At 36.6% G+C, this 14419-nt stretch overlaps 1 protein-coding gene across 1 annotated transcript in view; it reads right to left on the minus strand.

Annotated features, from left to right (window-relative positions):
• ttyh2 (tweety family member 2) overlaps positions 1–14419 on the minus strand; it is a gene marked incomplete in the record, with an annotated part of 66638 nt that overhangs the window by 35367 nt on the left and 16852 nt on the right. Inside the window, 2 exon segments of the mRNA XM_024285572.2 lie at positions 3913–4024; positions 11260–11432. Coding sequence (XP_024141340.1) covers positions 3913–4024; positions 11260–11432 — 285 coding nt within the window.

The following is a 14419-nucleotide window of genomic DNA, read 5'->3' on the forward strand; positions in this document are numbered from 1 at the left end:
ATCTTTCATATGAAGACGGGGGCCGCAAATCATCATCCTGCGGGCCGCAGATGGCCCGCGGGCCGCGAGTTTGAGACCCCTGGTCTATAACAACTAGGATTTTATGCCTCCCACGGACACCAGTGAAGATAAAAATACTTGGAAGAAAAAAAGTTGAGCGCGATGTCTAGTGGGGTCCAGATGACCCCACTTTTAATGTAAACATGTAAACATTAAGTGTGTATTCAGACTGGACACATTTGGTTTGCTTAAAGTAAAACTAGAGTTTGTTTCCCCTGATAAGTTTTCAATCTGAATACACCGAAGTATTGCCTGGTCCAGGACCAGGAACCACTCTATGAACCATCTTTCGAAGTGGTCTCAATTCGTTTCCAATCAGACTGAACTCTGGTTCACTCTGAGTTTGCTCACTCTGAATAGGCTCCCTGCTCGGAGTGGAACAACTGGACCAAAATGGTCATCGTAGACAGGTATTATGGGATGTAAACAGAGTATGGGAAACTGTTTTTTTTAGCATAATACACATTGCTTGTCACACTGTTTTCTTGACAATCTGTATGTCATAAACATCAGTGATCCTTCTAAGCAGTCACTTCCTCAGTAACAGTCTTACAGTATGCCTCCACTGGACCAAAGTAAAAAGAAAAAACTGTTCTAATTGATGTTGATACAAGATGTTCAAACAACTATTCCAGTAAAGATTCAAAAGCTTAGGACTTCCATTACCATATATCGTCCAACAGTAGCCGTGGCGTAAATTCAAAAAAATGTGACGCCCGACTCTGGGTTTACACGCATAATCAAATGAGCATTTCTTGGCCATTATTATACTGACTCACAAGGCAAATACCACAGACAACCGGCGTCTGCATGACTGGGGGGGAGTGGGTCTTAAAGGGGACCGGCAACTATTAGAGACCAGTGTCTAAAATAACAAGCACCTGTTAGACCCGGCGATTCTTGGAGATTAGCGTTGAATAGAGACCGGCCTCTATTGGAAGATATACTGTATTCTTTCTCTTGTTTTCCCCGCCAATGACTAAGGAGATCCTTAGTCTTGTGGTTTTGTTTACAAGCTTTGGTTTGAAACAGAAATGTCTGGTTGAAAGACAGTCTTAATACAGACCAAATTAAGGGGACTCAGTCCGGACCAACAAACTTTTAAATATACCCTATAACAAAACTAAGATCAAACGAGGGGGTTACTTGAGCCCTCTAGCTATAAAAAGATGTATTTTCACTCCCTGCCTGTCTAACAACTATCTTTTATGGTAATACATAACCAAGATCAATGACAAATTGTTTTCAGTTTGCTCAAACATCAGTCTAGGCATGGTAAAGCCCAGACTGATTTTTAAAAAGACTAATAGCAGGTCTGTATGCTTTTGGCTCACTGTTTAGCAGCAAGGACCTGAAGCTCCACTGGAAACACAAATCCATACATCATTCCTTAAAACATAATTCTCTTTTTCATGAATTCCCATTCATCTTCCCTCTGTCAGTGAACCCTACAGCATTCATTATAGAGGGAACTGTGTTGGTTTGGGCACTAAGGCACTCTTTTTATGTTACCAAACAACAGTAGCATCTGTATTTCCAGATTTGGTTTCCTTGGATTTAGGGACAAACTTCTAGAAATCATAAGATCGAAATGTTCTTTTGGCATTTCCTTCTTTCTTCTTTTACCTGGGTGAGTAACTGAATTTCTTTGGTCATAGTCTCAAAGGGTGACAAATAAAAATATATAATTTACTAAGAAAATGTTGGAAATATTTTCTTGATATTAGTCTTTTAGGAAAAACAATTTCTCTGTTTGGGAGAAAATCACCAACCCACTGTATGAAATATTTATAGCACTGATATTTCTTTCTATGACAGGCAGTTTCTGTCCTGGTTAGAAGAACATTTCTTTGTATTCATTTTGAAACATTTTTCAGTGGAATCCTTGTATAACTGCACTTGTTGTTAACTGAGTACTACAGGGTTTTTCCTGCATAGAGAATTTGTTGGCGGTCGCCACCATCTAATTTATAAGCGCCACCAGCTCCTGCCGTTTAATCGAAAACATGATCAAAAGTTCCCAAGCTTTCAGTCATTTATAACTGCAGTTACACACACTGACCAGTAAGGGCGACTGGCGCTGTGTCCAAATTAGCGAATGAAACTGATGAGCTGAATAAAAGCATCGGTGCATGTCTCTGTTTCTGGGTTCAGAGAAGCTGGAGCGGGCTCTATTACAGGAGCGGGCCGTCAGGGAAGGCAGTAAAGTCATGTTAGTTGAGTCATGTTAGTCAAATGTATTAGTTTTCCCAAGTATGAAAAATCATAAAATAAGCGACTTTTTTTTCAAAAAGAAAAAATAGAGGAAAAACCAGACAGGTGGAGTGTAGTTACATTAAACTGGATGTCTGTTGTAAAGTTGCAATTGATGGTCTTAATCAAGAGGTTTTTGACTACCAAGAGTGTCTGAAAAGGTTTTATAAGAGGAAACATTGACGAGTCAAATTCTCTGCCACAGGCTGTTCGCTGTGCAAATGAGTAGCTGAGTAGTAATGAGTAGATATTTGTTGCACAGCCCCATGTTCAGTAAATGTCCATGGATCTGTTAGTTTCCATGAGGTGTTAATTACTAAGAAGCACTTAGAAGAAAATAAAGAATAAACTTGAAATTAAATAATACCAATTTGTCCTTTTTGTTTTATGTAATTATACAGGCTAACATAATTAATAAGTAAAACATTTGCTCGGGGAAGCAAAAGTTAAGGTACAAGAATCTGAGGCTGCGGGGCACGAACCGATAAAGGACCACATATGCCAATCAGGGGTCCCCAGCCTTTGGGACACGGACCGGTACCGGGGCACATATGCTAATTAGGGGTCCCAAACCCTTGGGACACGAACCAGTACCCCGTGTCCGTTTCCGCATCTCGAAGGTTGGGGACCTGTGATATAATGGGAACACCCAGCATGTCAAAAAAATGACAAGATGGGGAAACCCAAAACGTCAAAAAGTGACGAGGTGGCCCAAACCATACCTCCCTATATGACGATTTGGGAGTGAGAATGTGAAGGACTTGCATAGAGACACGTGAACACGAGAACTACGCATATATTTGTGTGTTTACATAGACCTTTCATTGGAAGCGGTCACCCGGATATGCTTTTCCCAGCCCAATGTGAACGTAGCATTACACTGGCACCAACCTCAACCATAAGGAGCAATGTGGGTTCCAGTGTCTCACCCAAGGACACTGAAACATGGGAGAGTAAGGCGGGAACTAAACCTGTGACCCTCTGATCAGAGGTCGACCACTCCATCTCTTTACTTCAGTTTATAAATGAACCCCACTAAGCAGCCGTGTTAACTACATGATACACTGTGTACAGATAAAGTACACATAACTTCCCACATGTACCATTAAGTAGTTATGCAACTGGAATGGAAAGAAATAAAATGTCAATCAGCGTTGCAAGTGCAAGACAAGTTTATGCACAACTTTGAAGGGTTAGTTAAAAAACTAAGTAAAAGTGGAATTGAATAACTGAGGGTGAAGGTTCTGTAAATCTCTAGGAATCAAGCTTTTTGCATGTTCAGATCCTCTCAACTTGTATGTGGTGGTAAAATAAATCTATAAAAAGACCATGAAAAAATATTTAAAGCCATGCCAAACTACGTCCTTTGGGCTTTCCTGCTGTCTTGAGCGTGTGTGAATATATCACGGCCGGAAATTCAAAGCTTTCCCGCTGTGTTGTTGGTTTCCTGCTGGGTGGGTTACACACCGCATGTATTATAGAAGAGAGCAAATCAGACTGAATAATTTGGGTGTATTTTTAGCAGAATTCATTAAACCCCCATCAATAGGAATGCAAGACATTTAGACAATTCACTGGAAAACAATGAAGCGCACAAACCAGACTGTCCACGCCGCCCAAAGAGTGATTGGCATTGTAAACAGAGTAGGTCAACTGGTAGACTCCATCGTTGGTCTCACTGTTGCCATAGAAACCCACACCCACGGCAACACTGAAAAGAGATGGGGAAAAACCAAAATTAGGAAACAGGTGAGTCTTTGATAAAAATGACATAGAAAAACAGAAAAACATGCTACCAAACCTGATATACTTTTAAGAAACTTTCCAGTGAAACTGATATAGGTCATAATTATGTGCAGAAGATGAATGCATGACTTTTTACACTAGTTTGTGCAGTGTATTTCACCACAAAGTGAAACTCATTTGAATCTTTTGCAAATGAAAAAATCTTGGTGCAGCAGCTTTATGATCATTAGGATTTAATTGCCAAAGCTTGATGGTTATTTAAAAAAATAAATGTACAAATAAATCTAAATCAGAGGGTGTAAAATGTTTAGCATCAATTGCAATAAAGTGGATGTTGGTATGTGTAAACAGCACAGGAGGAATTGCCTGATTCTGGAATATATCTGCATGAATGTTAACCTTTTTTGCATGAGCAGCCACACGAGGATTTATGCTGATCAGCTGTATTGTTAACACAAACAGAAAACCCACCGAGTGCTGCGAAGCTTCAGAGTTGTGCCCTCTTAAGTGCTGCAGAACTGCACTGCCACGTGATGGGATTTGTAAGCAGCTTAACTTTTATTAACAAGCAGTTCCTACTTTAATGAAATAGGTTATCAGGGGTAGATTATAGCGTTAAGGAGCAATAAGTTAAACAGAAGAAAGTTGATGCAGATCTGAATCTAATAGGTGATTTTTTCCTCACAAGAGGCTCTCTGTGCTGGAACTTTTTATTTTGAAGAAAGCTGCAGGCCCATTGAACTATAAATAAAGGTTTCCTAAAATATCTGGTTTCGAAAGGCTCTCCAGATGAAGTCCAAAGGTGGGTCAGGTCAGTTCCACCAGGAAGCAGGAACCAGCCTAATTGGGATGTGGATCCAGTCCACTGTGGCTGGTGTAGTGTTCACTTGGAGTCACGTTTTGGCTGTAAACCGTGGTGGTTCAATCTCTGTGAGGAGCTATTAATCTTAATTACAGCAACAAAAAAAGGGCTCTCTTTAGGAAGCCAGTTTATTATCTAGTTTATTTTCAAGTTTTATTTGAATTGTGAGATTTTACCCCAAAATAAGTACATTTTAAGACAAAATTATTATTTTTTTCATTTTCAGAATCTCTCAATTCACTCTAATCGTCTTTTGATCTATCTAAATAGTTCCCAATGGTCTTTTAATTCTGATTATGATAATGCCATTTTTAGCCAGTAGTTCATTAGAAATTCGCTAGCTTGAACGCGTAAAATGAAGGCATACATGGATCTAGTTGTCCATACGTGGAGAACAAAGCTCACAATCCAAACTTTTTCAAACAACTTTTTGCGTCTGCTTCTGATTCACGACTTGAATTAGGAAACACTATATTTTAAGCCAATTTTCTTTATTTATGCCCTCTATCATTAGAAAAATATCACAAAAACATGTCAAAAACACAGTTTTCATTAAAGTGTTCTCTAAATGTAAAAGCTTCACTTAGCCTTTGTTGAGTTATGGTTTATGCTGTTTCCTATTAACGTTGAAATGCAGAAAAAACAAGTTAAACATTCTAGTTTAATGGATTATTGAAAAATGTTTGAAGTCTAAAGCAGGTGTTTTATTGTTGGCGATGACTTTTTCAGTGACACTGATTTCATTCATAACTTGCATTATTAGTAAGATTTTTTTTTATTTCAAAATACACTAAGAAATTCTACTATAAATACAAAAATTTAAAAAAGGAAACACCAAGACATATAATGACTGTAAAAGATATTTTTCTTTGCAGCTAAGGTGCTATGACGCATACAAGATGAGAATCCTCTAATTTAATGTTTAAAATTTTTAAAGTTAAACTTTCTGTTTTTACATTTTTAGATTTTTTTTAAAATGTATTATATCATTGAAAAAGCTCTTAAAATGAAATGACAAACCATCCCAAACATTAACTTTTCCAACAGTCACCTGCAAGTATTTGGATTTTACTTAAATATAACAAGCTTCCTTTAATTATCTAATTGTGAAAACTTAAATGAAGAAAAGCTACTTTGAGATTTGATATTATGTTCTTAGGAGTTATTACCAGAAATAAAAGCATGTCATATTATTCCACTAACAAAAACCCTATACTGTATAACCATTAGTTTCATATTAGAATTATATATTTTCGAGACTCATATTTCATTAGCATAATCAGTAGTTCCCTTAAAAATCCATTGTATTTAATTTAGTCCACGTTTCCTTCCCTGTAGTTCATCATCCTTCCACTAGGGGCAGTGGAGGTGCTTTTCCTGATCATTTCAAAATGGCAGCCTCCATGTAACACTTTTGGCAGAAATAATTAGCTAACTTTCAAACCTTTACAGTGAGAATAATTCATATGTTGTTATTCATTTTATTAATGACTGTTGTATTGAAATAGTGAAACATTTGTTGGTAATAATTTCTTTTTAATACAGTTACACCTTGTTAAAAATGTGTGGATCAAATTTGAAACACTGGGTAAATAAGGTGCTTTTCTCATGTCAATATTTTTGCATCTTAAGCCAACATTGTTGTCAATAAAAACGTACCGAATTGCCCAATGTATCAAAATTGACAGCAACTGTTTCTAATATAAATTATATTGTAAATTTTCTTTGTGGATTTCTTAATCTTAATTAAAAAAAAAAATAATTTTCTGTTTTTATTATTATTATTATTATTTTTGATGCTGCAGGCTGTACAGGGTGTCAATGATTTCATTGGACCAACCACAAAACTTGGAGCTAAAATGTGTAAACACAAAGCTCAGTTCTGATTTTTTTTTTTTTTTTAACTAACCAACTCCTCATTATGTCCTGTTTTGTTTTGCTTCACATGACTGAACAACTGTTCCAGACAAGATTTGTTCATATTTGCTGAAACTAGAGTTTCCTATTTTCTTTTTCTTGCATGAAATCTTCTAAACTGAAGAATTGTATCTCAATAACCAGGACCCCCTTGTAGTTACATATCACGTATTCAATGTAAATACAAATGATACAATGAGGCGTACAACAGCAAACAAAGGAAGCAGAGTTTTGAGGACAAGCTCTTAGAAAGGAGGATGAAGGAAACACAACAGACGGTCACAAATTCAGCAGGAGACTCGAGTTCAGGGCTCACTAAACATGAAACGCTCAGTTTCTATTTCCTGTTTCCTTTGTTTTCTCTCGTCTTTCAGTTCCATTCTCTGTTCCCTCTAAATTTGACGGCATTTATGAGGCATATTGCATCTGTCAGTGATGGCCTCCGGAACTTTTTTTTTTTACCTCCACATCTGTAAATGAAGTCACTAGCAAATTTAAAACCAAACTCAGAGGAATCAGCAAGGTGTGAAAGTGCGTCATCCACACTGGTTTAAAGTAGCTCAAAGCACTTTTTGCATGCATCAAATTTGTATGTTTTTTCATTAAAGACTTTTTGGTTATTCCAAAAGTGTTTGGAAAAAAGTTTTAGAAATTAATAACCTGCAGGTAAATGCTGTACATCTCAGCCATGGAGTGCGGGAAGGTTCGCTTTAACACTTTGTTTTATTTGTCTCTCCTACATAAAGTAGGTCTACTTCACAGTAACACATGATATTCGAAAAAGTCAAAACATTAGAAACATATGTCAACCCAGCATCTTAAATTACCCTACCTGTTTTCTTTTCTTTTCTATCAAATAGCTGCATAGTGGAACTAATTACGATAGAGATAGTAAGCTGTTTTCCAAGTCTTGTTATTGATTTAAAAATTGCATTTAATTAAACGGACCACTTAAAAATAGTGATAAATATTAATAACACAAAGAAAAAGTTGCATTTAATAAGATTTATTCAGGAGTACCACAAGTATCAATTGTTGTACTAATTTTGTTGTTTTTGTGTACACAGTACAGTTACGTAAAAATGTATCAAAAATACTTGGGAGGATTTTTTTTTTGCAGATGACACAGTTCTATTTTATTTTTGAAAATAAGTGTAAACATTTTTTTTGAACGGTTATGCATGAATAGGTTGTCTTTTTAGTAATGGGAGATATTTTTTATGTTTTATAACAATAAAAATAATGATAATAATGTAAAAAAATTAGCAGTATTGAAAAAAATCTAAATTTGGAAAGTATTATTGAGGAAATGTATTGGGTGTCACATATAAGAGAAATATCAAAGACTATAGCTTTGTCACTTAATATTTTACGTGATGATTCATTTTGTATTGGTCACAGTATCAAATTATTCTGTTTTGTTCCACATTGTTTGAAAGTCTGGGATTTGGTACAAAAAAAAAAAACTTTTGAAATATTGATGCCTCACCAAACTGTTATTCATTATTTTTAAATCTGTGGAAAAGATAGCACATTTTTTACTTTAACATTTAAGAATTTATTTACAAAGAAATATGGCAATTTATAAAAAAAAATAGGAAAAAAGAATAACAAAACAAGAAAAAAAAACTTTAAAGGAACAAAAGGTCTAAACTGAAGTACTGAAACAGCCAATCACATGTAAAGAAATTGGTCAAATTCTGAGAAAGTTTTAACAAAAAGAAAAAGGATGGTCATCCTTTAGTACTGGATTTCAAAGATCCATAAAAATCTACAATTTTAAAGAAACATTTAAAGAATTTAAAGATTTAGTACACGGTCATGCTAAGCTGAAAAAATTGGCAAAGTAGTAGCTAAAGTTGTCGACGTATTTAAAAATATATATATTATCGACATAACTAACATATTTTCTTTAACACTATTAATGAGACAATTAACCAATTCACTCAATATGCGATTAAAAAATAAAACCTTTATAAAAAAAGTCTGTTTTTTATGAATCCCCCTAAAAAAAATCAAAACTGCTGTGAAAATGCTTTGTAATTATTTAGGTATATTCCTCAAATGTACTTAAAATTTAATTCTCTACCCCAGAACTCAACTCTTGGGTACCGAAGAGCATCTAAGCTGAGCTGGCAGAGCCAAATGACAAATGAACAGAGATTTAGATTTCATATCACCTCACTCAACAGTGCCCACAGTTCATATGCTTCCTGAAATCTGGCGCTTTAAAGCCAGCTTTTGCTCTTTTAATATTGATTTAAAAAAATGCATCTTTAATGAGGACAGGACAGTCGCATCTCCATTTTAAGTAACAACACATAAATAATTCAGTGTCACGAAATGAAGGCTGGTGTGCTCTGCAAGAATAGGCTCCATTTTCGGCCATTTACACAGGAAACGGCTGAATACATTTGTGAAACCAGGCAAAGTGTTGCATGATTTGTGCCGTTTTTTTTTTTGTTCCAGGAAGCGTTGGAAAGTAAACAGTCGCACAGATGCTTTTAGTTCAAAACAACAGAGAGAGCCTACTGATAAAAGAAAACTAAACTGATGTTTAGCAATAGTATGTATAGGCCTATGGGCAGCTCAGAAGGACAATGAAAATGTTGATCTAATTTATAAACACTTTTTGCTCATCTACATACATACATTTTGCTATTTGTGTCTAATGCAGATGTTACATTTTTTCTATGGGCGTGCTGCGGACCTTGGAGACTCTCCTACAAGTCAATTGTCATGCTGACGCCTTCCTGCCTTTAATTGGACTGCCATGGCGCGACCTCAAAGTGTGCCCTGGTAGCCTCTGACCGACAAAGACGTTGTCTGGTCACAGTTTAATCTGAACTTCTTAAAACCTCAGCGGCCACCGTGGGGCGTGTATAAATGTGACTGCTGCCTCACGATTACAAATGCTGACACCGGCTGATTTTGCTGAAAAACTTGCATTTAGGATGCATTTTGGGATTTCTGACCATCGTCTTAGAGCAGGGGTGTCAAACTCAATCGTATAGGGGGTCAAAATCCAAAACACACCTCAGGTCGCAGGCCAAACAGGATAAACATTTCATTAACACACTAAAACTATATTTTTAAAACTTTAAAAAGCGCAACTTGGTGTATTTTTTTTTTACCAATTATAGCAGTATTGCGATTTCATCAATTTCATCGTATTGTGCGATTCCCAGCCCTACATTTACTCTACATTTTTAAAATTACATCCACCAAAAAAACTCCTTTACCATCCCTGTCACAAGTCTCACAGGAAAATGCTGAGGTTTTCCAATACTCGCTGTCTGCTCTACAGTAAAAGAAAGATCAAGTCCTAATCTAATATCTGCTATCGAGAGACGACCACGTGACTTGTCAAATGACTACGTCTCCACCGCACCGGTGACAAATTCAATAATGTACTTTGTGGAGCGCACAGCACGCCATCCGTTGCTTTAAAGGGCATTTTCTGTTTATGTCAGACCTCACTTTTTTGCATCACTTCAAGTTTTATTTTCTATGTAACTTTATGACAAGCTGTACGTGTCGCGTTTGGAGGGAATTAAATCGCATAATATGAAAATGTGCCTCGACGGATGAAAAAAGGTGCAACACAAAATGAATGCATCACTAACTATAGTGATATTTTTAGTTTAGCAAAAATCAAGAAACTTTTGATCAAAGTAAAAAAAAAAAGGGGCTAAAAATAATTTCTAACTTCAATACAAAAGCGTTCAGATAATATTAATACCGAGACGATGTAGTAGGAAAATAGAGGCAATGGAAAAAATAATAACACTTTAAAAACAGCAATCTTCATAAATAAATGTCACAAAGAAAATGTCAACTCATAGATGGTTTTTATGAGAGTCTGTGCAAAGATGGATTTTTTTTTTTTTTTAATGAGAGTGCCTTTTCTCTGTGACCCTCAGATGAGCTGGAACCTCGGGATGTAATACATTCCACACTGAACCCCATCAGTTCCATGTGCCCCGAATAAAAAGAATATGGTAATAGAGAAATGGACGAGTGGATGACTCAGTGTCGCATACAAAATGCTATGGCTTCATTTTGCACATACAGTGACTCGTGAAAGAACTCTATGGATACCTTGCTAACACCTGTACCCCTCTTAAGATAAAGGGGGTGTAGCTAATAAATGTGCACATTTACAAGACAAGACAAATTATAAATGTTTAGTCTTCCAGAAAATGCTAAATATGGATCATGCACAGATTTCTCTGTTGTTGATGAAATCCTATCAAACCATACTAGCAGTCAAATGAGGCATCCCAATTATAGCAATCCAGAGAGGGAATAAAGGAAATTGTGTCACTTCCCAGGATGCAACAGGAGCACAGAAAGATCAGACAACAAGAAAATGCTCCTGCACAAAAGTGACAACATGTCATATCAGCTCGTCTCCTCACCATGTGATGAGACCAGCAGCGACAGCCGACCAGGTGACGCAGCAGGAGTTAGGCTTTTTGCTCTCCTCCTCTTCCTCCTTCCGGCAGCAGCATAGACAGCTAAGGTAGATGGCCAAGCAGAGAAGGTTGAGGCCGAGCCCAGCAGCCGCCACGCAACCCAGGAATATGAGGGACTACAAAGGAAGAGAGCAGAAGGTTCATACAAACATGAATATTCTACAATTAATGAATACGATACTGAGCAGCAGTAATACCTTATCTTCAGTACAAAAGCTATTGCCTCTTCACAGGCTGATGATACTTGACCCTAATAAACTAAAGCTTCACTTGAGTCATATGGTTCAAGTTATTTCATGGCAGCTAATGAACCATTTATGATTTAAATGATGCTTTTTGTTAGTGCAACTCTAACTATGTTTAGTAAGTTGTTTTTTTTCTATTAAAATCAACACAAACACTGACTTTTGATAACATTTTTTAAAACTAAGATGACAAAATAGATTTAAAAAAGCTAAAAGCAGAAGATAGATCTGAGAAACTGAAATGTTTGTACATTTTTGTTGGGCAAAAGAGCAGAATTAATTCTAATTTGGTGACACATCCAACCAAACATATTCAGACCTCTTTAGTTTATTGTCATATGACTGAATGATGTAAAATAATCTACTTAATAATAAATAAAAATCATTAAAATGATTTAAAATTGATTTAGGTTTTGGTACACCTTTAGATGACTAATTTTGGCATGTTTGAACACTTTTTTCTTTTTCTTTCTTTCTTTCTTCAATGCATTAAAAACTGAAAACTTTTAAAACATCTATATTATTATGAGCATACTTTGAAATACTTTCTTAAAAATTCCAGTGCCGAACAATCTATTGTGTGGAACCAAATCCACCAAATTTGGTCCGGAACGAGTCCTGAACCAAGTGTTTGGTCTGTATTCAGACTTGCGTCGAGCTGACTTATACGTTTCAGACCAAAGCTTATAAACAAAACCACGCGACAACAGATCTCTTTAGTCATTGGCCAGGAATTATAAGGGCGGGGCAAAGCAACGAGAGAAACAATAATGGAGGTCCAAAGCTTTGCAGTTTATGTCAGGATATTTTGAACATCTGTATTAATGTCAGATACAACACTTTTTTCTTTCTGATACAGCAGAGACATGCGGCAAGGCGGTTAGTGAGAAGGTGACGGTTATAAAGGCATGCTGATATGTGTTTATAACATATAGATTATCAGGATAACAGTATGAGAAGCAATGTGTATCACAATAAAAGTTGTCATAATGAGCCTGCATTCATCTGAATACATTTCAGTGAGGTGCTGTGCCTCATTGTTGCTCTCCATCTCTGTTCACATCCCATAATTCCCAGCTACAGTGGCACTTTTTGGTCCAGTTGTTCCACTCCACACTATTTAGACCAGGAGTGTCAAAGTCAATCGCACTGGGGGCCAAAATCCAAAGAACACCTTATGTCGCGGTCCAAACATGATAAACGCACTAAAACTACATTTTTAAAACTTTAAAAATGTAACTTTTTAACATAACAATAAAAATAGATAGGAACATCATTCCAGAATTTAAAAAACTTATATCGTAAAGAACTTAAATATTTTACTTTCTATAAAAATGTATTTTGTCAAAATTATACAAGTTAGAAATAAGCCCAAGATAACATCGGGCCAATAATAACAATAAAATGATCAGGAGGGCCGGATATAACTATTCAGTGGGCCGGATCCGGCCCCCGGGCCTCAACTTTGATAAATGTGATTTAGACTGAGGAAACTCGGAGCGAAGCAGATCTCAGTCCAATTGCAAACAAACCAAAACCACCTCAAAAGTTGGGTCCGAGAGCGGTTCCTGCAAGGGTCCGCTTGGGTGTATTCTGACTGAAAATTTGTTCCGGATTATCAGGGGAAACGAACTCTGGTTCAGTGTAAGCGAATCAAATGTGCCGAGTCTGAAGACACTTGATGAATAATATAAATTTAAAAATTCATTACAGTCTTGAAATTGAAAAAAAGGAAAAAAAAAAGCAGCACCCAAACAGAACAGAAAATATTTCAAACATTCATGTTTAGAGCTACTCCAACAGGAAGCCACCGTGTGGACTAGAGAAACAAAAAGGTGTCATCTGTTGATTATTTGACTTAATTTATTTATGTTGAGCTCAAATGTAGCTTTAGAAGTTCCTCCATTCATCATGATGGAATCTCACTTCTGCATCCAGATGGGAAAGGTGAAACAAAGAGGCGGATAGAGAGGGTAGATGTTCTGAAAAACAAGAGTTGGCATAAATTGGGGTCCACCGAGGTGAAGGCAGCCAACGGGACCCATATGTGGGGCGCAGCTGGACAATATGACTATCGCGAGGGAGGGGGGGTGTTCTAATTATTTGACCAAGGAAAACAGAAAAAAAAAAAACATGACGGATTCCTGCTGAAGCCACAAAAGCTGGGCCTTATGGGAAATTTACTCTGTGGCTTTGTGGAGGAGAAACAGGAAAGAGGAGTAAAAGAGCAAATGACTAATGCCTGTTTGATTCCAGCAGCATGTGACACACTCCCTTTAACTGCCTCGTCTCTGTCTTGTGACCACTGACCAGAGGGACTCGTCTGGAGCCGGGCATTGTGGGAGAAAATAACCAGGAACATAGGAGAGATCTGGCTGAAAAATACCATGAAAATATTCAAGAGAATTAATTTAGGATTAGTTTATAAGAATTAAATTCTATTGTTTAAAACCTTTAGTAACCTTGATATATAATACAGTTTAAATAATATAAAGATATATTTAATATTTAGATTTTCATGGGGCAACCCACCAAATGAAGAGTTCAGTGTTGAATCTTAATAAATACCAGTGGACAAAAAAAAAAGAATACATAGATAACTAAATACTAATAATTCTCTTTTGTTTAGGTTATGTTAATACTGCAGGAAGTGGGCGGAGTCACCAGCAAGTGAAGAAAAGGTGGTGGATGGGCTGTCTTGATTTAACCCTTGTGCTATCTTATGGGGTCCAGATGACCCAAGCCTTACATTGACGTGTTATCCATCCCATGACAAATGTGGATGAAGGTGGACTGAATTTAATTTCTGCTACAGACACAAGTGAAAATCCAAAAATCATTAAAGGAAAAAAAGTTCA

Source organism: Oryzias melastigma, linkage group LG19 (genome assembly GCF_002922805.2).
Source record: "Oryzias melastigma strain HK-1 linkage group LG19, ASM292280v2, whole genome shotgun sequence".
NCBI classification, from domain to species: Eukaryota; Metazoa; Chordata; class Actinopteri; order Beloniformes; family Adrianichthyidae; genus Oryzias; species Oryzias melastigma.